The sequence below is a fragment of the Kryptolebias marmoratus genome, linkage group LG6, assembly GCF_001649575.2.
Source record: "Kryptolebias marmoratus isolate JLee-2015 linkage group LG6, ASM164957v2, whole genome shotgun sequence".
NCBI lineage: Eukaryota > Metazoa > Chordata > Actinopteri > Cyprinodontiformes > Rivulidae > Kryptolebias > Kryptolebias marmoratus.
In genome coordinates this window covers 3,974,693-3,997,492 of record NC_051435.1, presented here as the reverse complement: position 1 = coordinate 3,997,492, position 22,800 = coordinate 3,974,693, and the positions used below count along the sequence as shown (strand labels likewise).

The 22,800-nt window shown below is 38.4% G+C and overlaps 1 protein-coding gene across 9 annotated transcripts in view; it reads right to left on the bottom strand.

Annotated features, from left to right (window-relative positions):
- col18a1a (collagen type XVIII alpha 1 chain a) overlaps window positions 1–22,800 on the bottom strand; it is a 72,075-nt gene that overhangs the window by 2,166 nt on the left and 47,109 nt on the right. For 7 of the 9 annotated variants that reach the window (XM_017430395.3, XM_037976188.1, XM_037976189.1 and 4 more), the window contains 37 exons: window positions 20,726–20,797; window positions 16,562–16,640; window positions 14,988–15,050; window positions 14,100–14,230; window positions 12,893–12,919; window positions 12,327–12,524; window positions 12,218–12,244; window positions 11,992–12,054; window positions 11,824–11,901; window positions 11,676–11,726; window positions 11,432–11,554; window positions 11,265–11,327; window positions 10,815–10,859; window positions 10,538–10,669; window positions 9,653–9,724; window positions 9,304–9,330; window positions 8,422–8,520; window positions 8,112–8,147; window positions 7,838–7,927; window positions 7,703–7,735; window positions 7,317–7,352; window positions 6,485–6,544; window positions 6,310–6,387; window positions 6,164–6,199; window positions 6,008–6,061; window positions 5,241–5,312; window positions 4,307–4,381; window positions 4,189–4,219; window positions 3,870–3,914; window positions 3,717–3,751; window positions 3,498–3,629; window positions 2,665–2,812; window positions 2,192–2,256; window positions 1,917–2,045; window positions 1,645–1,677; window positions 1,359–1,550; window positions 228–425 (listed from right to left, as the gene is read on the bottom strand). In XM_017430395.3, the coding sequence (XP_017285884.1) occupies window positions 228–425; window positions 1,359–1,550; window positions 1,645–1,677; window positions 1,917–2,045; window positions 2,192–2,256; window positions 2,665–2,812; window positions 3,498–3,629; window positions 3,717–3,751; window positions 3,870–3,914; window positions 4,189–4,219; window positions 4,307–4,381; window positions 5,241–5,312; window positions 6,008–6,061; window positions 6,164–6,199; window positions 6,310–6,387; window positions 6,485–6,544; window positions 7,317–7,352; window positions 7,703–7,735; window positions 7,838–7,927; window positions 8,112–8,147; window positions 8,422–8,520; window positions 9,304–9,330; window positions 9,653–9,724; window positions 10,538–10,669; window positions 10,815–10,859; window positions 11,265–11,327; window positions 11,432–11,554; window positions 11,676–11,726; window positions 11,824–11,901; window positions 11,992–12,054; window positions 12,218–12,244; window positions 12,327–12,524; window positions 12,893–12,919; window positions 14,100–14,230; window positions 14,988–15,050; window positions 16,562–16,640; window positions 20,726–20,797 (2,928 nt within the window). The remainder of the gene's footprint in view (window positions 1–227; window positions 426–1,358; window positions 1,551–1,644; window positions 1,678–1,916; window positions 2,046–2,191; window positions 2,257–2,664; window positions 2,813–3,497; window positions 3,630–3,716; window positions 3,752–3,869; window positions 3,915–4,188; window positions 4,220–4,306; window positions 4,382–5,240; window positions 5,313–6,007; window positions 6,062–6,163; window positions 6,200–6,309; window positions 6,388–6,484; window positions 6,545–7,316; window positions 7,353–7,702; window positions 7,736–7,837; window positions 7,928–8,111; window positions 8,148–8,421; window positions 8,521–9,303; window positions 9,331–9,652; window positions 9,725–10,537; window positions 10,670–10,814; window positions 10,860–11,264; window positions 11,328–11,431; window positions 11,555–11,675; window positions 11,727–11,823; window positions 11,902–11,991; window positions 12,055–12,217; window positions 12,245–12,326; window positions 12,525–12,892; window positions 12,920–14,099; window positions 14,231–14,987; window positions 15,051–16,561; window positions 16,641–20,725; window positions 20,798–22,800) is intronic. The other 2 variants (XM_017430396.3, XM_037976186.1) reach the window with 1 other exon arrangement.

Here is a 22,800-nt window from a genome sequence, read left to right as displayed (position 1 = left end):
AAAAATGACAACTAAAGCAAATTCAAAAAGCAGTAAAAATCTTAGGAAAAATCTTTTAATCTAAAAAGAAGACTTATAAATTAGATAAACTAGCAATGCAATAATTTTCTTGTAAACATTCCCTGAGAATTCAATAATTTTCGAGGATTTTCAGCATTCTCCCAAAAAGCACCTGCGCTCCAGTCGTTCTTGACAATCTGGTTACTTCCTGAGAAGCGGAGACTCACCTTAAGGTTGACGATGGGGAAGCCGCTCCTGTCCAGCCTGCGGACGATGGTGTAGAGGTCCTGAAGCCTGGAGGACAGGAGGGCTCTGAAGGTTCCTTTCAGCCCCACAGCGCGAGCCTGCTGGAAGCACATGAAGTCCGCACCCCGAATCCCTCGCATGTTGCCGGTCTGAGGCGCGTTCAAGGCAACCAGGTGCAGCTGGAAAAGAAGAAAAACAAATTCATCTCCAGATAGAAATCTTTCTTTCACCTGTTTGTGACATTCATGCACTTTCAGGTTATTTGACAGAAATGTCATTGGGGTTTATTATTGCTGCAATTTCATAAAGAAAGAGGACCTCCACAGAATGTTGACAAACGTATCCCTCTATCATGAATTTTTTAGTGATGTAAAACGTGACCTTATTAAAGCTTGAATGAGCTCTAAATTGAAATTCCTTAGCATGCCACATATTTCAGGCCGTTTCATTTCTTTATTTATTTTTCTCTTGAGGTCATTTTAAACTGGTGTAAAATATTTACTGATTAAGGTTAAAATCTTTGGTTCACATGTGGGGGATCAACCAGGCTTTCTCTGAATTGAGGTTTTTTCCATATATGTTCTTGCACATGTTGAATATTGCTATAATAAATCATTTAATTGTCAGGTGTGGTGGAGAGAGGCGAACCCAATGTGCAGACTCATGATGTGAGCTTAAAGAAAACCAAAAACAAAACACAAACTAAATCCAGAGACAAGACACAGGAGGAACCAGACAGCGCGTGAAACCAGTGAAAGAGGAGATGACCAGGTTTTAAAGACAGGAGGTGATTAGGAGAAGTGGACACAGGTGAGTGATTACAAAACTCGGGGCAGGTGTAGATGGGCGTGGCAGGCAGACAAATGAAAGACTGAAGACAAGAGAAAACAACAAAGAGCACAGGGAGCGAAAAACAGCCAAAACAACCAAAGACAGAATAATAAACCCAAACAGAAAATAAACTCAAAGAAAACCCCAGCCAAGAACCCAAATCCTGACATTAATAGCTTATACGAAATCTGTTTTTATACATTTTTAAGGGTGAACTGGTGGGAAAACAAGCCGATAACACAACGTGTCATATAAACACGGTCATTTTAAGGTCCACTCACTCCTGATTCTATGATCTCCACACGGCCAGCAGGACCAGACACAGGTGGGTGGAGCTGCTGCTGGGGGGGCTCAGCGGATCGGATGACAGAACCGCTCTCCGAGTAACGGCCCGCTCCGTTGTTGTGAGGCCGGTCCGGGTTGTGAGGGTACAGAATCACAGGTGGAGGCTGGACTTCTGCCACCTCGTTGCCCTTTACACAGAAATCAAAAGGATTTAATGATCATACAGAAGTCAGAAAAGGCCATACTGTGTGTTTTTTTCTTTTATTCCTCTTTAAAACGTACCAAATCTCCCAACAAGGAATTGTACTCTCCAAGCTGAGGAAGACAAAAACAACTGCTTAGTGATTTTTTTTTTCTTTTACACAAAGTAACAATAGATTTATCATAATATCATAAACCAGGAGGATGTAGCACCTGTAGAAATTTAGCTACTTAGAAGCTAAAAGGACAACTTTAATATAATTTTATGTATTAATCTTTAGTTGGAAGTAGCTGTTCTTATTCCTTATGGTAAACTACAGAAAAGTATGATTTTAGGACGTAGTTAGGCATACCATGACTTGTCGCAGTCCATCACGCACTCTCAAATAAAGGTCTGCTTTGTCTAAGATGTATATCAGACTGCCCTCTGGCTGCTGCCTGGCGGTAGCAATCATTGTGTCATATGACCTCAGAACTGTGGCCTTTTGGAAACAAAGAAACACCAACAGAATGTCAATAAAATGTATGAAATGAACACATTCAACCTGATGAGCCTACAATATTACACGGAAGAGTCATGCGATAGGATAGGACAGGTATGAAAGTACAGTGATGGGGCTAATCTTACCCCAGATGAGCGACCAGGACTTCCAGGTGGGCCAGGTGGACCAGGGGGTCCAGGTACACTGACAGCTTTAAATCAAACACGCAGAGAAACAGTTCACAGCTAAATGAAACAATGCACAGCAGTTGTCTCAGGCTGGCAGGAAACTGTTCTTATTAAATTTACCATTTCATATTGGCAGCTGTCATTAATGTATCCCTTCTGTTGTTGTGCATGTTTTACTGTCTTTCTCTGTCATTGTCTGTCTGTCTGTCTGTGAACAAGACTACTCAAAAAGTTATAAATGCATTTTCATGAAATTTTCAGAGATCACATTTTAGTGGTGTTTCCCTCACTTGTTGTTTTTATAGAAATAAACCTTTCCTGAAATCTACAGCTTATTAATTTTCACAGAAGTTGTAAAATATATTTTTTTTTAGTCAAGACATGTTACAAAAACTAAATTTGAAAACTGAATCAAAGAAAAAGCCGCTTACGATAATTAGGCTGATATGGGCCAGAAAATGTGGGTCCAGGAGGTCCAGGTGGTCCCGGAGGACCAGGACGCCCATCATAACCAACCCCTGGTGGCCCTGAAGGTCCCTGGGGTCCTGGAGGGCCGGTTATAGAATCTCCCTTTGGACCCTTAGATTAAAGAAAAAAATAAAAATTACTACTACCATCAAGTTTCAAAACTGAGTGAAAGGATTTACAACTTTACTATCTTCTCATCCATCCATCCATCCATCTATCCATCCATCCATCCATCCATGGTATTCCCAGGCCACAGAGGATGCATAATCCCTATAGTGATTTCTTGGTCTGCCCCAGGGTTCTGCTGGATTTGCCCAGTAAACCTCCAGAGAGGAACGTAGGAGGCATCCTAATCAGATGCCTGAACCACCTCAGCTGTCTCCTTTCAATGATGAGGAGCAGTGACCTTTATTTCATATCTAAAGCTGAACCCTATGGAGAAATTCTGTTTCAGCTGCTTGTATCCAGAATCTCATTCTTTCAGTCATGATCCACTCCTCGTGACCATAGGTTGGAGGTTGGGACGTAGACAGACCAGTAAATCAGGGACTTCGCCTCTCATCCCAGATCCTTCTTCACCACGACAGACTGGAGCATTACTGCAGTCAAGGCCCTGATTCATTAATCCATCCTACCATCACTCGAGAACAAGACTACAGGACACTTGAGCTCCTCTGCTTGAGGCAGGGATTCACCCCCAACCCAGAGAGAGCATTCCATCTTTTTCCAGTTAAGAACTTAAAAAAGACGAACAAACCTAAATACGCAGCTGAAGCTTTATGCTCTCCAAACTCACCGGTAGGCCGGGGCTACCAGGAGGTCCTGGTGGGCCCTGTAATCCTCCAAAATGTGGGTCATAATATCCAGCACCAGACTCTCCCTTTTCTCCCTTGACACCTGAGTCTCCGCGTTCTCCTTTCAGTTCATTCTGTTGGGAAACATTTATTGTTATGATGGACTAACTGTTTACATTTATCCAGAATATCAACAAAAGTGTAGAAAAACATTAGTTTACCTTTATTGCGTAAATGTCAAAATTTGAGGCAGCTCCTGCACAAAAAGCAAAAGAAACAATGTTTTTAATCACTAACTCCATCAGTTTTAAAGATATACAGTTTCTCTAAATAGTCATACTGGACGTGTTATTTATGAAAACTGTAAAATTTACCAGGAAGTCCACGTTCACCTCGCTCTCCTTTTTCCCCTTTAATTGCTACAACAAAAGTAAAAATAAAACAAAGTCACATATCATATTTTAAAAGAAAAGAAAAGAAACTGACTCTGATACTGTATGACTGTTATAGTTATTGACTGATCTCTTTTCTTTTTCTTTTTTAAATCTAGTCTTGCCCATTAAATCAGTTTAAACTTTTCACTTCAACTGAGAACAGCAAAAAGAAATTCTGTTCAGCTTTAAATTCAGTAAAATTGTTTTGTTTTGGTGCTGTGATGACTAAAGTCGCTTGCTGCAATATCAGATATCATACCTTGATAATTCCTTGAAGTTTCTTCATAGCGCTAATAACAAGAAGACAAAAGTGACATGAATTTCAGGAGACAAATATACATTTTCAGAACATGATATTTGGACTCTTGTGAACTCACATTGAAACGATCGAGAGAAATGGCTGAACCAGGAGGTCCAGGCGGCCCTGGAGGTCCTGGTGGGCCGGGAACTCCCTTTTAGAAACACAGTTATTTATTCAGAGTGACCGATAACATTTACAATTTAAAAAGCCGGCATTTTAATATTTCAGCCATTTGTTGAGACAGCAAACATTCTTAGCAAACATGTACAAATTTGTTTGGATCTGAAGAGACGTTTGGGTTTGAACTGACATGTTTCATTGATAATAATGATGTCTAAAATCTCAGAAACTCTTGAGGATCTGTTATAGCCTAATTATGACCAAAAACAGAAACAGAAACAGATTAATTTAATCTTCCATTTACTTCAGATTCATGCTAACACCTCACTCATAAAGTAGCAGAGAGCTCCACTAACAAGTTCCAGGGTTTAGAGAATGAATTACTGGCATCCTAATGTGAAATACCATTTAAGATAGATGGTGGTGGGAGTATCATGGTTCTGACCAACTGTGCTGCATCTGAGCCAGAATGATTCCTTCATGTGTGATATTATTAACTTAATAAAACTCAATAAAATTTAATAATCAAATTGTGGAAGGAAATAAAGGTTTGCAGAGCATGGGTTGGAGAAAAAAAAAATCTGGGTACGAAGCTGCTGAGCTATGGCCCCGCCCCTTTTTATGAAAAAACAACTCCTCCATTTTGACTAGTGATAAATGCAACTCTATAGGTGTTCACACAGCGTTAAATAAGACAACAGTGAGGAAAGCAGTTTTTTTTATTTCTGATTGTTTCTCGCAGAAAGGGAGCAGAGATGTTTTGAAGCCATAAGCTCATGATTGACCACCTAAACATTGGTGAGTAAGTAAGAATGATGATGGGAAAGTTTGAATATTAGCTCCTACTGTTGACAAGTTTGTCTCAGCATTGTAAAAATATTAAAACTCACTGGATAACCATAACCTGCGCCTCCTCCTGGCTCTCCTTTTTCACCCTTGTATCCGTTCACACCTGGACGACCCTGAGGGATGAAAGTCACGAATCAGCTTTTTTCTCTGCACTTAGGAAGGTACAAAACAAACAGGAATGAATTAAATACCTAGCATTCCTTGAAAGAATGCATATCACCTGCTGCTTAAGCCAGAATAAAAAAAAATACTCTAGTTGTGGCTGTTTTGGTGAAATCTTGAATATAACATTACAAAATAAAGCAATCTCTTGATGCTTGGCTTATGCTGGGAATGACTTTTAGACACTAACATGCTAAATGTTTGCTTTATAACTGTAAAATCTACTAAATTATAGCCACTTCTTTTGTTTTTTTAAGGTCTGATAGCTGTGGTGGCCATCTTAAAAAATAATCAATAGTATATGTACTGTCAAGAGTTTCATTAAAATCCATTTAATGTTTGATGAGACAAACTGTGTTGACTCAAATAGTTTTAAACGAAAGGTGGTATTGATCTACTAACACAGACATTATAGCTGTTTTTGTATTTGCTAAGACTGGTTAGCTGTGGTTAATCAGTTGTAGAGCCAATAATTACTTTTTTCAGGGTTTAACCAAATTCAGGTCTGTCACTTACAAAATATTCTGCTAACAGACAGACAAACACACAGAAACAGGCCATTACATGATGGTAAAGAGTAATAATGTACAACAGGCCAGTAAAACACATACAGCACATGATGTAAAGACAGAGTAGCAACACTTACAGGTCTTCCAGGCATTCCAAATTCACCCTTTATTCCAGGAGGCCCGGATGGACCCTACAATGACAAATAACAATAAAAACCAGAGAAGGAAAAGAAAAAAAAAACAACTGTTTTGTTTTTTTTTTTGCTTAAAAAGTTTTAAATATAAACACTTACTGAAGGTCCAACGGGCCCAGAAGGTCCTCTGTCTCCCTAAATGATGAAGCAGAGATGATTAGTTCCAAGTTCAAATGAAGGAATATAACATAAAAGAAGAAGAAGAAGAAGTTGACGGGATTAAACTGACAGGAATACAAACTAACCTTTGGGCCAGTTAGTCCTCCCAGATACAAAGGATTCCCATCAGGTCCAATTATAAAACCTGGCTCTCCTTTTTCACCCTGAACACACAACAACAGCCCTGAGCCTCATAGAACGGAGCGTCGGCACGATGATGAACAGCTTCAAAATTAGCTGAGCAAGAGAATTAGCTGCTACCTTCAGTCCATAACCTGGTGGACCAGGGTCACCTCTGTCACCTTTTGGTCCAACAGGACCCTGTAAAATAAATGTAGGAAGTTTAGAAACAAACAAGGTCAACACGGACACAGAGAAACTCTTTGATCCACATATTAATTCAGACCATAATAATCAGCCGGCCCATTAATCTCTGTCTGTACTGTTCATCTTGTAAACTGCTGACTGAGCCATTGTTTCAATACTGAGGCTGGAAATTACATTTCAGGGCTTCCTACAGAAGATAAGGTCCAATGTTCAGCAAACAAAGACCAAAAAGGCTTTTAAGTTTAGATCTTTTTAAATGCATAACAAAAAGAAATGCTCCAGAGTACAAATGTCAATACTTGATTACTTTTACCAGTAGTTGCCAACAAATATAAAATAAAAAAGTCAAACAAAAACAACTAAAGTTTTAGTTACAGTAAAACTGTCGCACTTAATGTTTCCTGTTGACAATAAAATCAGTCAGTTTAGTTTTGAATCGGGTTAAAAAAAATCATCCTGCTCGTTTTTATACCAACTACAGATCCACATGTTGTTATTCTTTCATTTAAAATAACTCTGAGACATTTTTAAAGAACTTTGCCTTAAAAAAGCAAAACCTTTGACACAGAATTATTCAACCTTGTTCAATTTATTCAACCTTAGACCCATAATGTACAGAAGCTGGGATGTAATGAGGGTGGATGTGGTTCTGACATAAGATGAAAATTAAAGCAGCGGACACAACCGAGTTATTTTCTTCAGCTAGACTTTTTAAATATATATATTTTTTTACAAATTTGTATTTATTTAAGACAACGAAACTTACAGGAAATCCAGCTCTGCCGGGTAAACCCGGTCCACCCTGTGTGGGAAAAAAATATAAATTAAACTGCTTTTCACATGCTCTCAGTGTTTAACTAACCTATTAGGCAAACATTTGAATGAAGACCCAATTCTACACAATTTGATCAGTTCTGACAGAAAAAGGAGAATTCTTTGTTTCAATCTTCTACTGATGTAGTCAAAGTAAGATTTTTAAGTTTTAATAAAGTTTGACATATTTGAAAAGGAAAACACAGTGCTGTCGGTCAGTTTTGACTCTATTGCAACAAAAAATATCATAATTTTATTCAGTTGTGAGACCTTAAAGACGACAAACACATCTGATACTAACAGCCTTAAAGTTTAGGTAGCATTTGTGTGAAAACGTACCTGAGAGCCGACGCTTCCAGCAAAATTATCAAACTGTAGAGATTAGAGTTAAAGTGAGACATAAGTCAAAAGAAAGCCATTGTTAGTGTTTGATTTTAGTCTAGAAGTTGTTTCTTGTCACTCTTTGTTCCTCACATTCTCAGACGGCTGGTAGATGATTTGTCCTGGTGGTCCAGGTGGACCCGGTGGACCCGGTGACCCAGTTCCATCTCGACCTGGCTCACCCTAACACCACAAACAAACAAACACATCCAAAAATAACTAGTAAAAGAGTTAAAGTCTGACAGCTGTGAACACAAAATAAAATGGATTTGTGTTTAGGACTGGTATCATCTTGATAACAGCTTTGCTTTAACAACAGTGTTGATGTAATAGTATTAATTTATCCAGGATCAAAAATGATAAATACCATCTGTCCTTTGTCGCCTGAGGCACCCTTTTGGCCCTGAAAGAATAAAATGAGACAAAAGACACTTTAGAAAGGCAAAAGCTTCTTCTTATAAAGAAAAGAAACAACCCTTTTCAAAAAAGATTTCAAGACTAAAAGCAGCGCTGTTCTTATATCATAAACCTGATGGTACATTTGAGTAAATTAATTATTCCTAAGAGTCACAGACAAATAAACAAACCCAGACTAACAAGTATATCAAATATCTAACAATATGTTGCATAACCTGGCAGTAAATGTCTCATTCAGATCTAGACCTCTTTCCTCTTACCGGAGGTCCAGGGAAGCCATCCAGGCCTGGCAGGCCGTCATTTCCAGCAGGACCCTGATCGCCCTTTGGACCCTGTATGCCAGGCAAACCGGGTTTACCCTGCAAACGCAAATCCAGGTTAGCTAAGAGAAACACACAGACAGCCCATGCACACCACAAATACAAGTTTCTGGTATTTACCAGAAGGCTGAGCTGTCTGAAAAGTACCCTGTGTTAGATACTTCAGGTCCTAATTACTGTGGGACTTTGTTTACTTTTAGAGGTATCACCTCTGATAACTAGGGGTACATAACTGTTTGTTTCATGTAGAGCAGGGGTGTCAAACCCAGTGACGCAAGGGGGCCAAAATTAAAAATTTGGTCCAATCACAATCAATATTTATTAAATATGACATAAATTAACCTTGGTTTTAGATGTATTATGTCAAATCATTCACATAGAAATATCAATGACCTTTTCCCAGTTACAGATTATACAGAATTTAGAGCAAACAGACTTTATTGAACACAGACAAATAGAGCAAACTTCAAAAAGCTCATCATTAGCAGTCATTTCTTACGCCTCACTCAGCTTTTAAATGAAATTTTTAACATTAAAACAGACAAAAACCGGATCATACAGAAGTTAAAACTATATATTGTTGTTTTCTAAGTCACTGTCAGAGAAAACTTCACTAATTAGGCTCAGTTTTTTAAGCAAAATAAGAATCAGAGACTCGATCTGAACCAGGCTAGAGGGCCGGATGAAATGTTACAGAGGGCCGGATCTGGCCCGCGGGCCTTGAGTTTGACATGATGTAGATTAATAAATGAAGTACAGAAAGACAGGTGATCATGTAACTGCTTCTGTAAGTTTGTGTGAAAGATGATTGTTTTTACTCACTGGCTGTCCAGGTAAACCAGGCAGACCCTAAAAGCACACAACACAACTTTGATTATTTGTAAACTCATGTGTATCTTTGTGATTACTTTGATTAAAAATAATCAGAGCAGTTCCAGTAAAACATTCAGCGCCATGTTTTCCCTGAATTTGAACAAGACATCTTTCATTTGATAGTTTGAAATAGCACTTATGACCTCAACAGATCTGACTGCAGAGATACACTTTCATTCGTAAAAGAAGGACTTAAAATCTACAGACAGGGATTCAGTTCAAACTTGGAACTTGTGATGAAAGAAAGTGATGTACAGGTAATTCGGGTTTTATTGAGACTTTAGAAGAATTTTCCTGCCTGTAGTCCTGCTGGTCCTCTGACGCCGGTGAGTCCATTGGTGAAACTTCCACTGGACCCCTCCATGTCATCCTGAAAAAAGATTTTATAATAAAAAACTTTCTGTGAATATATGAAAATCACTCAATTGGAAATGTGGGCCACTTCTTATTTATTGTTTTATACTCTATACTTTAATAGACTAAGATACATTTCTGTTTAAATATCTTTAGTAATTTCTCATCTCTTTACATTTTAATTTAAAGGAACCAGACTTTTTTAAGTTTGTGGTATTAAGAAAAAATTCTCCAACCTTCTGAAGGTCTTTTAAAGGTTTTGCTTGGACATCAGCTGCTTTTTCACTGTGTCAGACCTAAACATTTATCTCCAGCAGGTGAATCTCTTTAAGAAAAAAAGTCCATCAAGAACCAACATGACCAGAAGGATGCATCATCCTTCAGCTGATCATCTCTTGTGTGTCAAATTTTCAGCTAACAGTTCTTTGGGAATCGTCATATTAAAGCTAAAATCCTATTTTCTGTGTTACTGGTATTTTTTAATTATTGTTTCAAATAAAGAAATGTGAAGAAAACGTGTCTTTGTGACAGGCTGCTGGTAACAAAGATTCAATTTAAAATGTTTTTTTCTGTTGTGTCAACACAACTCTGGTTCATCCCTTGAATTTAGGAGCCTTTTTAAGTCTGAATTAAGTTCAGAACAGAAACTGAGTAAAGGAAAAGGTCCCCCCCAAAAAACTTTGAAACCTTCAGAAAAACTTTAAAAATTATTATTCAAAACCACTTTAAAATATTACAAAAACCTTAGCACAGTGCTGTAAGAGTACTACTACCTGCAGAACTGAAATAATAAAAAGAAAAGCACTATAAATCGTTTACAGCAACTCACAAATCCAACACGATAACTGGGTCCAGGGGGCCCCGGTGGTCCGGGAGACCCAACTGGTCCCATGGGTCCTGGAAGACCAGCTAGACCAGTCTCCCCTGGTGGTCCTGGTAATCCAAGCTCTCCTGGAGCTCCCTGTGGAAAACAGTTCATGATGCAGGTTTTTCAAAATTCATGCTCAAGATAGTCATGTATCACACTTATTTAAACATTTCTTATGTCCATGTTAATTGGAAGCAACTTTAATCTGAAATGTCAGAAAAACTAAATTAATTCCCACCTTTTCTCCAATCGCTCCTGGAAGCCCCAGATCGCCTGAATCACCCTGGTGAAAAGATAAACACAGAACAAAACTTTCACCATCACAGAACAACAAAAACAGGCAGGATGTTGTGCCGGAACGTCAGCAAACAGAGAAAAAACACCAAATAAAATCAGAAACTCCTTCTGTAACTGCAGATGGCATCGCCCCTCTGATGAAAGTGATCCCGACTGAAATTAAAACTAATTCTGTTCCTTAGAAATAAATCCCAGCTTCATAATGTAACACTGGCTTATTTGTAGCCCTTTTTAGGCCCAGGGTTCAGTTTGTGGGCTGAGAAAGTCAGACTGCTGCCTGTCCAAACCCAGCGATGATTAAACCTGCAGACCGGATTACAAACTAACTCTACTCAATTTCCCATTGTGTTAGTAATCAGAGAAGAAACAAGGATTTTAACAAATTCATTACCTTTTCTCCCTTGGAACCCGGAGCTCCTGGGAGGCCATCAGCACCTGGTAAACCCGGTAAGCCCTGAAGGCCCAGAGGTTTGGTTGTTGATTTGGTTAGATTATAATGATTATTATTCCTGTTCAGGAAGTGTGGAGGTTTGGAGAGATGAGAAGCTCGACACTTACAGGCTGACCAGGTGCTCCATCCTTGCCTGGGGGTCCAAATGCTCCAGAGCTGATTGCTGTGCCGGACGTGGAGGAACCAGGAGGACCTGGTGGCCCGGGGGGCCCTGGTAGACCAGGAGGTCCCTATGTTAAGGAGAATAAACATTTAGATGCGTCATATTTGATTTTCACCTGCATAAAAGCATCAAAACATGGAGTCCTGAGCTGCTGAGGGTGTCAACGAGGAGAATTAAAATCTTCTCACCCGAATGGATTCCTGATCGGGGAACCCAGAGGCCTCCATGTCCTCAAAGGTCTGAAATTGAAATTTCAAGTTTTATTTGACAAAAAAAAATCTTGGCTGTTACAGAATAATAACTTGTGGTGCTAAACTGTGACCTTAATGAACTCACAAATCTCAATCCTGGTCCTGGGGGACCGGGAAGTCCTGGGGGTCCCCTGGGTCCTGGCTGACCCTCTCCACGGTCACCCTGCATGTGCGAGTCTCGTTAGGACGCGGCAGTTCTCAACAGCAGAAAGGAACTCATTAAAGTTTTAAAACTGCACTTGATGTATCTCACCTTCTCTCCTTTGGATCCAGGGTCACCAGGGGTTCCTGGGAAGCCTGGGGGTCCCTGAGGACCCTGTTTAAAAAAAAATAAAGACTCTTTAGTACCTACAGTAATAAAGCAAACAAAAAAGGAACATTTTTCAATCATGTTTTATTGTAAAAGATTTTGACATTAGATATTTTATTACTTGTTGTTGCACAGAAAAAAAACACAAAATAAAACAAAAATAACTCACAGTTTTTCCATCCTCTCCAGGATCCCCCTGCAAAAACAAAGTCAAGAAGAATGAAACATTTTAGAAAATGTGTTTTTAAAACCAGATTACCAAAAGAACATCGACCAACCAGTTCTCCATCTTCTCCTGGAGGTCCCTGGGAGCCAGGTGGTCCAGGTGGTCCTCGTGGTCCAGGGACTCTTGAAACAACTGATCCGTCACTTCCAAGTGAATACTCAGTTGCAGGTCCTGGAGGACCTGGAGGCCCGGGTTTTCCCGGCAGGCCAGGCTCACCCTTCGTGCCCTGATATCCGAAGCCCGCGTTGCCCTGGAAGAACGAGGTTTAAGTGTTAACTGAGGCGCAGGAAATGCTGGACAACACACTTCCCTGAGCATGGAAGGAAGATACAGGCAAGAAAAATACAAGAAGTAAACAGTTAACTTTAAGGCTGCAGATTTAGATGCAGGATTCATTTATTAAATTGTTCAAATAAAGTTCTGGCATTATTTAATGAATTAAGCAGAGGAGGAAGAGATGTGCAGCAGTCAAGAGGATGGAGGTTTATAACAGATTGAGATTTTCACAATGATCAGTTCTAGGTCAACAATGTTATAACAAAAAGAAACTGAGTTAGCATTAGGTGATGAAAATAATAATTACCTTTAAATTAAGAAGTCTGTTAAGTCTTTACTCACCTTTGTCCCCTTTTCACCAGGTTCTCCCTGGAAATAAAACAAACAGCAGTAAAAAGTAAGCAGTATTTACAGCCTGGCTCCTTTAATTTGAAACTTTAAGAAATCTTATTTGTGTTTCACTCAAAGTATTAGATATGTTAGACAGTGGAACTTAGACCTTTCAAAGCTATAGGAAAACACACTGAAATGCTCGTCCTAAAACATTTATTATCTGTTTAAAAGGTTCCTGTGTAATATATTACTATTATATGGTGTTTGTGACTGAAGACAGACAGAATATGTTTTGCATCTGTAAGTGGGAGTTACGATTGAAACCAAAGTGATAACATTTTGTTTTCTTTGAGAAAAAAAACAAAAAAACATAAATAAATAGCTGCAAGATCTCCAAAAATTTTGAACATTTAATTTTTTTCATTATTTTGGGAGTTTAAAACAGCACAGACACATTAAATGAATTGACATATATCTTAAAAATAAAATGTAGAATTTATAATTAAAATACAAAATTTAAAACAAATGATCATTTATTAAAACAGGGGTTCTGGCTCCATCTAGTGGACATTTAAAGTATTGCAGCTCTAACAGCTCAGTGCTTATTTGTGAAATCTTCAGCAAGCTGCAACTCACCTGAACCAATCTGAATAAATGAACATCAAATGACAAAACTTTTAAAACCACAGCACAAACACTACTAATCTTTTAGTTTAATACAATATAATATAAATTCTGCCTGTTTTATCGTTCTTATTGAAGCCAAAACAGTTTGGGGCTAATTATTCTACAGAAACTGACATTTTACTTTAAAGAAAAGATACAAATGTCAATGGATAAAGGTGTGGTTGTTGTGGTTGTGTCCCTTAACTAAGTATTTGACACCTTGCATATGTTTTCATCAATTACTTGGAGGCAACTTTTATAGATAGTTTGTTAATTTTGTAAAACTACACTTACTGTTGTGCTCTTGAACTGTTAAAATTGGCGTACCACAGGACTCTGTACTGGGCTCATTTTTGTTTTAAATTACTGATCTACATTCTGTGTTTGGACAATGTAATGTTTTATTTTTTACCTACAGATGATTCTGACAGCTGAATGTATCAAAAACTGCTGGTTTTTAAGGATAAGTGTAGAATATAGAATATAAAGCAGGGTTCAGATAATAAAATAATTAGATGACACAGGTGTACGGACAGTTTTGTAAGCAAACCTTGTCTCCACGGTTTGCCCCCCGTGAGCTGAAGCCAGAACCTGATTCTCCCTTTGGTCCAATCGGACCCCGGTCTCCTTTCTCTCCCTTGTCCCCCCTTTCACCCTTCACTCCTTTAGCAGCAACGGCACCTGGAAGACACAAGCGAAGGACACAGTCCTTAATAAATTTATAAAAACCTTTGATTAACATCTGTTTCCCAAGCATCAAACCAAACATTTCCTGCTCCCAAAAGAAGCAAGAAGAGTGGAATAAAAGAAACCCACTTCTTGCTTGATGAACAAGAATCCTCCCATGCATTGCTGTAAATTTGTAATTTATAGGACATTTTAAGGTAGTAAGACAACAAACGTCTCGCACCTTCATGCACAGCTATCCTGATGTGACCCACATTGACCCGGCATGCTTCCCCTCCCACTGAATGAGTCACTTTCAGTGGAAAGTGTGTAAAATGCAGCCTGTTGCTTCATTTAGGCTGCTGCCTGCTGGCATCCAACACAAAATGACTTTAACTGTTAAAACATCCTTAATCTTTTTAAATGAGTCAATGCAGAGGGTACTTCACAACAAAGTAAACTGATGGCAGATTTCATAGCATTAATAGGCAAATTAAATTTACCAAATTTCTACATCCACTTCATCCAGCTATAATTAGCTCTAAATAAACCTGTTTTTTTAGTCACTTACAGCCGACATGTCCACTTTCCCATGCACATGGCCTACACAGAAACATGCCCACCACCTCATATGAATTTAAAAGCATTCAGACAATCTAACGTTTTTATGTTTGTGTGGGTTTGGAACCCGTGTATAATCCTGCATGAGCAGCAGCAGAAGAACAGGACAGGAAATATGAAGGAAGCTCGATCTGGAAACTTTAGAGCCCACCTGCTGAATCAAGAAGTCTGGACTTGGATCCCATAGAAACTAAAAAATGCTCTGAGTCACCAGCTGAACACACAGAAAACAAAGTTAATTTATTTGCTCTCAAATCACAGTTTAGCAGCTAATCTGCTGTTGTTTTGTCCATTTAACTCAGACACAAGAACTCTTCTGTTTTCACAGTTTTTCTGCAAGAAACAAAAGCTGTCAACAAGCAAATATGTGAACTCTGTACGGATTAAGTCTCAAACATGTGGATGGTGTGTACTGAACAAAAATCTACAATAAAAGGACACATGAAAACACTTTAAATTGTCCTCTAAATTGATCTAAAACTGACTAAATTCTTGTTATTCGAGGGAGGTCCAGTACAGGATCATGTGGTTTTGCCTTTTAGCTGATAAACTGTTTTTCTGATCCACATTGTTTTGCAGAGCTGATGGTAAAATGTGTAAAAGTCTGCACAGTTTATAACTGACAATGACATAAGCAGAAACTTGTGTATTCACTGTTTTCACCACATTTGAAAAGCTGCGTGTAAACATGGGTCAACATTTATGACTCTAAATCACTGTGGTATTTTACACGCACGGAGAAGCCTAACCTCCAATCACATCTTTTGGCATTTCTGATTGTAGAAATCCTCCCAAATCAATCGTTTGCACAACAATTAAACAGACATGACACAGAAATAAACAACAACAGGAAGTGGAAACTGATGCGTGTGGCGAGAGAGAGAGATAAATCAGTCATAAACCAAACAACTTAATGTGATCAGAGCAAGGAAATCTAAAAAAAAGAAGAAAACAATTACATCATAGGACAAACCAGCTTGTTAATTCAGACAAGGAAAGCATCAGAGCTACAATAAACCCAGTTCCCCTTTAAGATGTAGGAAACCTAAAACAGCTGGATCAGTCAGATCATTAATAGCTTAGTTCCAGTTCAGTTAAACAGAATCTAAACTGTGGTAAATTAAAACCTGACTTCACAGTTCACGACAACAAATAAACATATGAATCTCAGATCCAAAACTGGTTCAACATGTTGAATCAACTAAAAAAAAAACGTATCAAGTTTAAAAAAAAACTAACAGTCAAACCAAGACATCGAGATATTTATCTTTTCAGTTTTATGTAGAACCTCAATTCTGAAAGATTTGGGACTTTGTGCAAAATGTAAACAAAAACAGGTTGCTCGTTCTTCACAATAAGACATCTTGTCAATAAACAAGCAACAAAGTCTGTTAAATAAATTTTAACTTCTTCTGGAAATCAGACCTAAATCAAATAAGAGACAATAAAGATGAAATGTCAATGCTGCAATCCTCAGTTTTCCCACTAGATGGAGGCATTTAACTGTGGCTCAGACCTGCTTTTTGAAAACTGTAAAATAAAATATTTCCCTTTATGCTCAACAGGTGAAAAAGTCATCAACAATCTTTTAAAAGAACAACATATTTCACCTATCTATATCTATATCAAAGTACATGAGAACAATTAACTTAAACCTCTGTCATCTGCAAGAATTTATTTAAAAATAAACAGATGAGCAGCTTAAAGCTTTAGATTTAATCTCACCAGTCTCTCTGATGAACGCTTCCTCCCCTTTTCTTCTCAGCGGTGGCTGCGGGATGGGTGGAAAAGATGGAGACGCAGTCTGCAAAATTGTAATAATTCAATTAAAATCATTTCAATAAAAAAAGGAGTTTTTAAAATGTCAGTGGATGACATGTTGCTGGAGACTGCTCTTCATTTGCTGGCCCCGTTTCCACCTCCCACGTTGGAGAACTCTGTAAACAATACTCTTTCATGGGAAAAAAGTTTCTCCTTGTAAACATTAATCACAAAGCAGAATGATTCATGTCCTGCACAGCTTTAATGTTTAGAGATCTGTTGTACAAACGATCAAAAACGGCTTCCAGTTCTCAAACAAGCCTTTCAGCAGAACAGTTAAATCAACGAGAGTTGCACGGCGGTAATCACTGTCAGAATCTCTTGGAGAACCTTATCCGAACCTTATTAATGCGAAGAAACAACACATATATGCCGAGTAACTCACAAATATATAAACTATATATTTTTAAATAAATCTTAGATACTTACAGAGAACAATAATCTTCCATTCAAGACAAAGATACCAACATGTGTTTATCTCAAACTGCAGGTTCTCGTTAAACTATTTAACACTAATTAAGTAAAAACAGCAAACATCAACATCACATGTTAGATTTTCATGTCAGACTTGTCCAGTTAGAATGAGTAACATGTGCTACGAGTTGTTTTGCATAAAACTGGTTAATAAGTCAAATAAAGGACAATCCATGGATCATAAATGTCAATAAAGCACAATAAAGGATACAATAAAACATTCATCGCTGATTAAACAATGGTTTTCCATATTTAAGTAAAATTTTCAAACTTATCTCCTATCATTATCGCCTGCTGCTGTGAAAGGCCTCTGTGTGTGTCTGTTAGCAAAATATCTCATAATTGATTGAATGTATTTTAATGAAACTCACAAATTAATCGCTGAAGTTAATTATCTACAAGATGGCCATCACAGAAATGTCTATAACTCAGTCAGTTTTATAGACACTGACCTAAGGTTTGGTGTGGTAGTAGCTGAGAGTCATTCCCAACAGATGCTCTGCCAGCTAACAGGTTGCATCACATCTTTGTTTGTAACTTTGCCGTGCAAGGCGCTTGGTGATATGCATTCCTTGTGTTTTTGTTGAACTACACGTAATCGAAAAGCGGCCGGAAGACACAAAAATTCAGATAGGTTCCTAAAACTGCAGCTGAAATAAGAAAAATAAATAATGCAAACACTCATTCCTCAGCAGTGACATGCCTGAAATTAAAGAGGGGAGCGTGATGAAACATCGAGTGAAGAGAAGAGCCGATCGAAGGGCAAACGACACCCCCTCCCCACCCCCCGGGGGTCGACAATTAACCTTTTTTTGTGCGGGGAAACATTCCTCCCTTGGTGTTGCGCAGCACTGACTACAATAAGAATCCTGCCCCACCATCACTGACTGTGGGGAGCTGATTTATGAATTCATGTGATAAAGAATGCCCCGGTTGTTTTCACTCCGTCCGTCAGGGAGTGACGGGTGGGGGCAGGACGCTCGTACCCTTTAGAAGACACCGTGTTGATGGATTTGAACTGAAGTACCTCCTGAATGCAAGCGCAGGTATGGAACGTGAACATTTCACCTCTCCAGCTGTGGAGTGGAGCGGGGTGTAGAACATGCCCTCTGAATTACACAAACAAAGAACTTGTTGAAATGTTGGCCTGAATGTGAAGGAAAGACTCTCTGGCTGTTTATAAAATGTGGAAACAAAGGTTTGGGTCTCCGCTATTTTGCGAAACACAAAGATATCATATGTGATCTGAGCAGAACCAAAGTTCCACCCGAACAACGTTATGTTTCATTAACTAACTGCAAACAGAAAGAACGGTAAAAACAGAGTTTTAGGACCTGAGAAAAGTAAAGTAATGTCACAGTATGAAACTGTAAAAAAGTATTAACTTTTATTTAAGACCTTAAACTCCATCTGAACAGAAGTAAGAGGTGATATTTCCTTATAAATAAGGGATTAACTTTATGCTAAGTCAAGATTTGGCACAGGTACTGGAGGGAAAAAAAACAAACAACTCTCCTAGAAACAGACAAACAAAAATGTGGAGGGGTAAGGTAGCTGCTCATGTACAACAAGTCAGGATTGGTCAGCTGATAACTTTACTCCAAAATTAAAAAGTTTGTCTTTTTCATCCAACCTGAGATGTTAGCAGTAATCCACAGGCCGAGTTTCAAACAAAAAGTTTAATGAACTCCAAAACAATTTTCTCCTAAAATAAAATTTCCCCAAAAAATACAATAAACTTAAAAAAAAAACATGGAGTGTTTGCTTTAATTCTTTCACCCAGGCTTCATGCAAAAGTATTTCAAAAGTTTACATCAATGTGAAAATATATAAATGAAAGTAAAACATTCAAACTTATTGTAGCTTTTTAGTGCTTCTGAGTGCAGCTGTGAAAAATATGACACTTAATATCAGGGATACTGAATACGTATACAAATGGCTTGTAACAGTTCTTTTTGAAGCATTGATTACATGATACAACTGCCTGCCATACTTGCACCTCTTCAGCAGCACCACACAGTACATCTTTCAGCTCCTGTGGGTTTTTCTCTGAACCAGACACACTTTGTTTGATGTAAAGTACTTTAGATAGTATTTTTCTCTTCCTTAACTGTATTTGCATCATGAAAGAAGATTTTAAAGCTTTTTGTTCCCAAATGAAAAAAATAAGTCTAAATAATTCCCAAGTGTATTTTTCATTTAGCTTTTAGAAATAACTGTACAAGTCCTAAAATGATCACCCCTACCTTAACAAACACTTACTTTGCTGAAAAGGCTTGTTTTTGTTATTTTTTTATATACTTCCTTAGTTTCTACTAAAAGCTAAGTGGCTGCATTCCTCAGAACCAAAACAATTCTTTTGTTAGAACAATAATGGACTCAAAACATTTCTACTTGGGGCTTCAAACTTCCGGGAACCCTTTGGTTCAGATGGTGACACCGTTAAAGATGACTGACTTGCTCTTCCATCTATCACCGCCGAATTCCAGGATGACAAAATGGAAAGTCTCAGCTAAACTCTCCCTCTCTGACTTGCCTCTGCCCAGACTTGCCATAATTACACTGCTCGGGTGATTCTGCAGTGTGAAGAAGTTCCATGACGTGAACAGATCCTCGTCAGATGGAAAAACATTGGCAGGTGGACATTAAACGCCAGCTGTTTCCTCCAACACGACATGCATGTAACACGTTGATGATAAATGCCCACAGAAACAATGGAAATAAGCCCCTCATAAAACACAATAAGATGAAACTGAAAACAAACTTCCTGACCTTGCCCTCTCTTTCTCTTCTACAACTCCGTCAGGTCCTGAACTCACAGCTGATTAGGAAACCAGTCGGAATAATAAAGCCTCGAGGCGAGTGGAGCCTCTGACTTGGATCAAATGCACGTCTGGTTTTTGGAACGCCACTATAATTGCGAGAGCACAGAGTACGGTGGTGCACGGGTGGAGGCTGTGCTCCACTTTAACCTGCATGGCCATCTCTGAGGGCGGGAGGATGGAAGTGGGCGTCTGTGGAATGTGATGGGCAAGAAAGTGAGAAAAACAGAAAGCAGAGAGGGAAACCGGAATGACAAAGTGGGTGGACATCTCCAGCCAGACTAAGATTGTTCTTGCTCTGAATTTCAACACATCATTAATATTAAAAGGCTCTCTCCTCCTACTGATGCATGATGGGTATGGTGTAAACTGAGTTTGAGGGAAAATATCCGTTTAAAAAGCATCTGGAGTAGTGTAAATCTCTTACCTTTGCAGTGTTTGTGTTTTTTCCAGTATGGAAAAAGGAAATTCTTCAAGTAAAAGGTTTCTACCCTCAAATGTAAAAGACAGATGCAGCTCAGTTTCCAAACATCAGCTCAGCAGTTTTTATTCCTCCCTCAGGGATGAATGTTTGTCCACTCATGCAGAGTCTTTTGCTAATCATCCCAGTAAAAAGCAAATACATGTGCTCATTTTCTAATCTCCCTTTGATCAATAATTTTTACTGTGAACTCAGAGTGAAAGTTCCAGAGCCATGCTCAGTGAGCAGATAGATCAAACTATTTTATATAAAAGAACCGGTGCAATAAATAACAGAAAAGTTGTTCCATACCGTGTATCTGGGCTTGTCCCTGTAATGACTTGGAAGTCTGGTTTCTTCATTGCCACTTCCTTCTCCTGAAGCCTGAACAGACCAGAAGCACAGTTAACATTTATGGTCCTCGAAACAGAGCTGCTGGCCTTCAGCACTTCCAAGAGTTTGAGCTTCAAAATAATCTGTTACCCCGCTGTTTCCACTTCAAGCACCCGAGGATTCTTCACATGAGTTTCTCGGTCAAACTTAAAGTCACTGACAGCGAAAATATGTCATTTTTTTACTGCCGTTTGCATTGTGTATAACTGTCCTAACTGCTATAAATCTGCTTTTAAACACCATCATCCTGTGTTGGTGTTATAATCCTCTTTAAAGAAGGTGTAATTTAATACTAGAGCTGCAAAATCTATTGAAAGCTTACCCACATGGAAATCCAATATATGACATATATCGCCCTATATTTCGCCCTTTTATCACAGTTGCATGTTTGCCTAATATTACGCGGCTCCTTTTTACCCCTGATATCTTTAAACAGTGATGTCTCTCCATCAACATTAGTTAATTGGGTTTCACAGCAGACAGGTGTCTTGCAGTGTCAATAATTGTATCTTCAAACCGGAATGAAGCAATTATCATTTGAGATGAAAGGCTGAAACCAGAAACCTGTGATCTTTACATCACATCCTAAGAACACAGGCAGACGTTGATTTCGTCAGTCAGGACATGGTTTTGGTGGTCTGAGCGAGCAGAGCAGCTGTGAATGTTTCACTAAATAACAGTTACGGCTGATGGTGGGCTGCAGTGAGGCACCTGTGTTTATATGTGGGTGGTCGGGTCAGAAGTGATCCCAGACTTTTATCACTTACAGATTTACTGTTGTTACTGAAACTAAACATCCAACAGGCTTTTATAGGTTGCCATATCTGCAGTAATTATCGTGGCCTGTGCAGCGTTGGGTAATAACTTTACCATTTGTACCATTAATGTCAATGAGTGTTCAAGCTATTTAACGTTAACATTTCATGTCTTTTACAGCTGTGTTTACCCATTGCTTTTTATATGACCTCTTTACAATAAATTATTGCATAAATTACTAACATCTAACGAGGATTGCAGAAAACCCTATCAGCACCACAAGTGCCCCATAAAAATATAGCTGTATGGGTTTCTGAGAGCAGCAAAATGATGCAGCTAAACCTGTTTGCACTTGTTTGTTATTGTAAAATTGAGTTTTATTGCTGTTTTCATAGTAAATCACTTTGTACAGGAATTTTCCACAAAATAAACTAATTATTAGTTAAATTCAGTAATTTGTCTTCAGGATAAACTCTAAAAGAACTGTGGAACTGCCGCTCTATGTCAGAATCAGTTACCAGATTGTTCCCAGATTTCACAGAAGGAACAAGAACCAGGTCCATAAAAACTAGCCACACCCACTGCAGCCTGACAATGAAGGATGGTGAGGTCACATCAGTTATTTTAACATTTCATGCAAAACCATTTTAAGGAACACTGTTATTTTACATTAACATCCATTAAACAAAGTGCAAAAGTACTTATATTATTTATATACAAACATCTTGTTGGCCCTTTTGAACAGTTACTGAAAAAAAGACTCATATTGGTCCGTAAAGTGGTCAAATATGTGCATACATCCCTAATCAGTTTCCTAATCAGTCCCCACTTGAGGTCGGGTCTAGTTTATAATATAATTTTTAATATTCCCAGTCTTTGTTATACTTTTTTCCCCATATTTGCCAACTTTGTCTACTCATCAGTCTCCCAAATCACTTTATGTTGGTGGGGCAGCCATCCTGCTGTTGTTGCCAGATGCTGCGACCAGACAAACTAGGCCTTTTCAGTTAGCAGACAGGAGTAAAACTAAATAAGCAGCTACACTTTACAAGCCCAAATAAACACAACCTACAACTATCAATATCTTCAAGCAAAATTTGCAGATAAACAAACTCAAAGTTGCTTATAACAAGTGGACTTGGCAACTGTACAGTACAGAGAGCAAGAAAACATTTAAAACTATGTGTCAGGTAAGCAAATTTTAATAAAGTGAGTTAGTTTGATTTATTTTACACAAA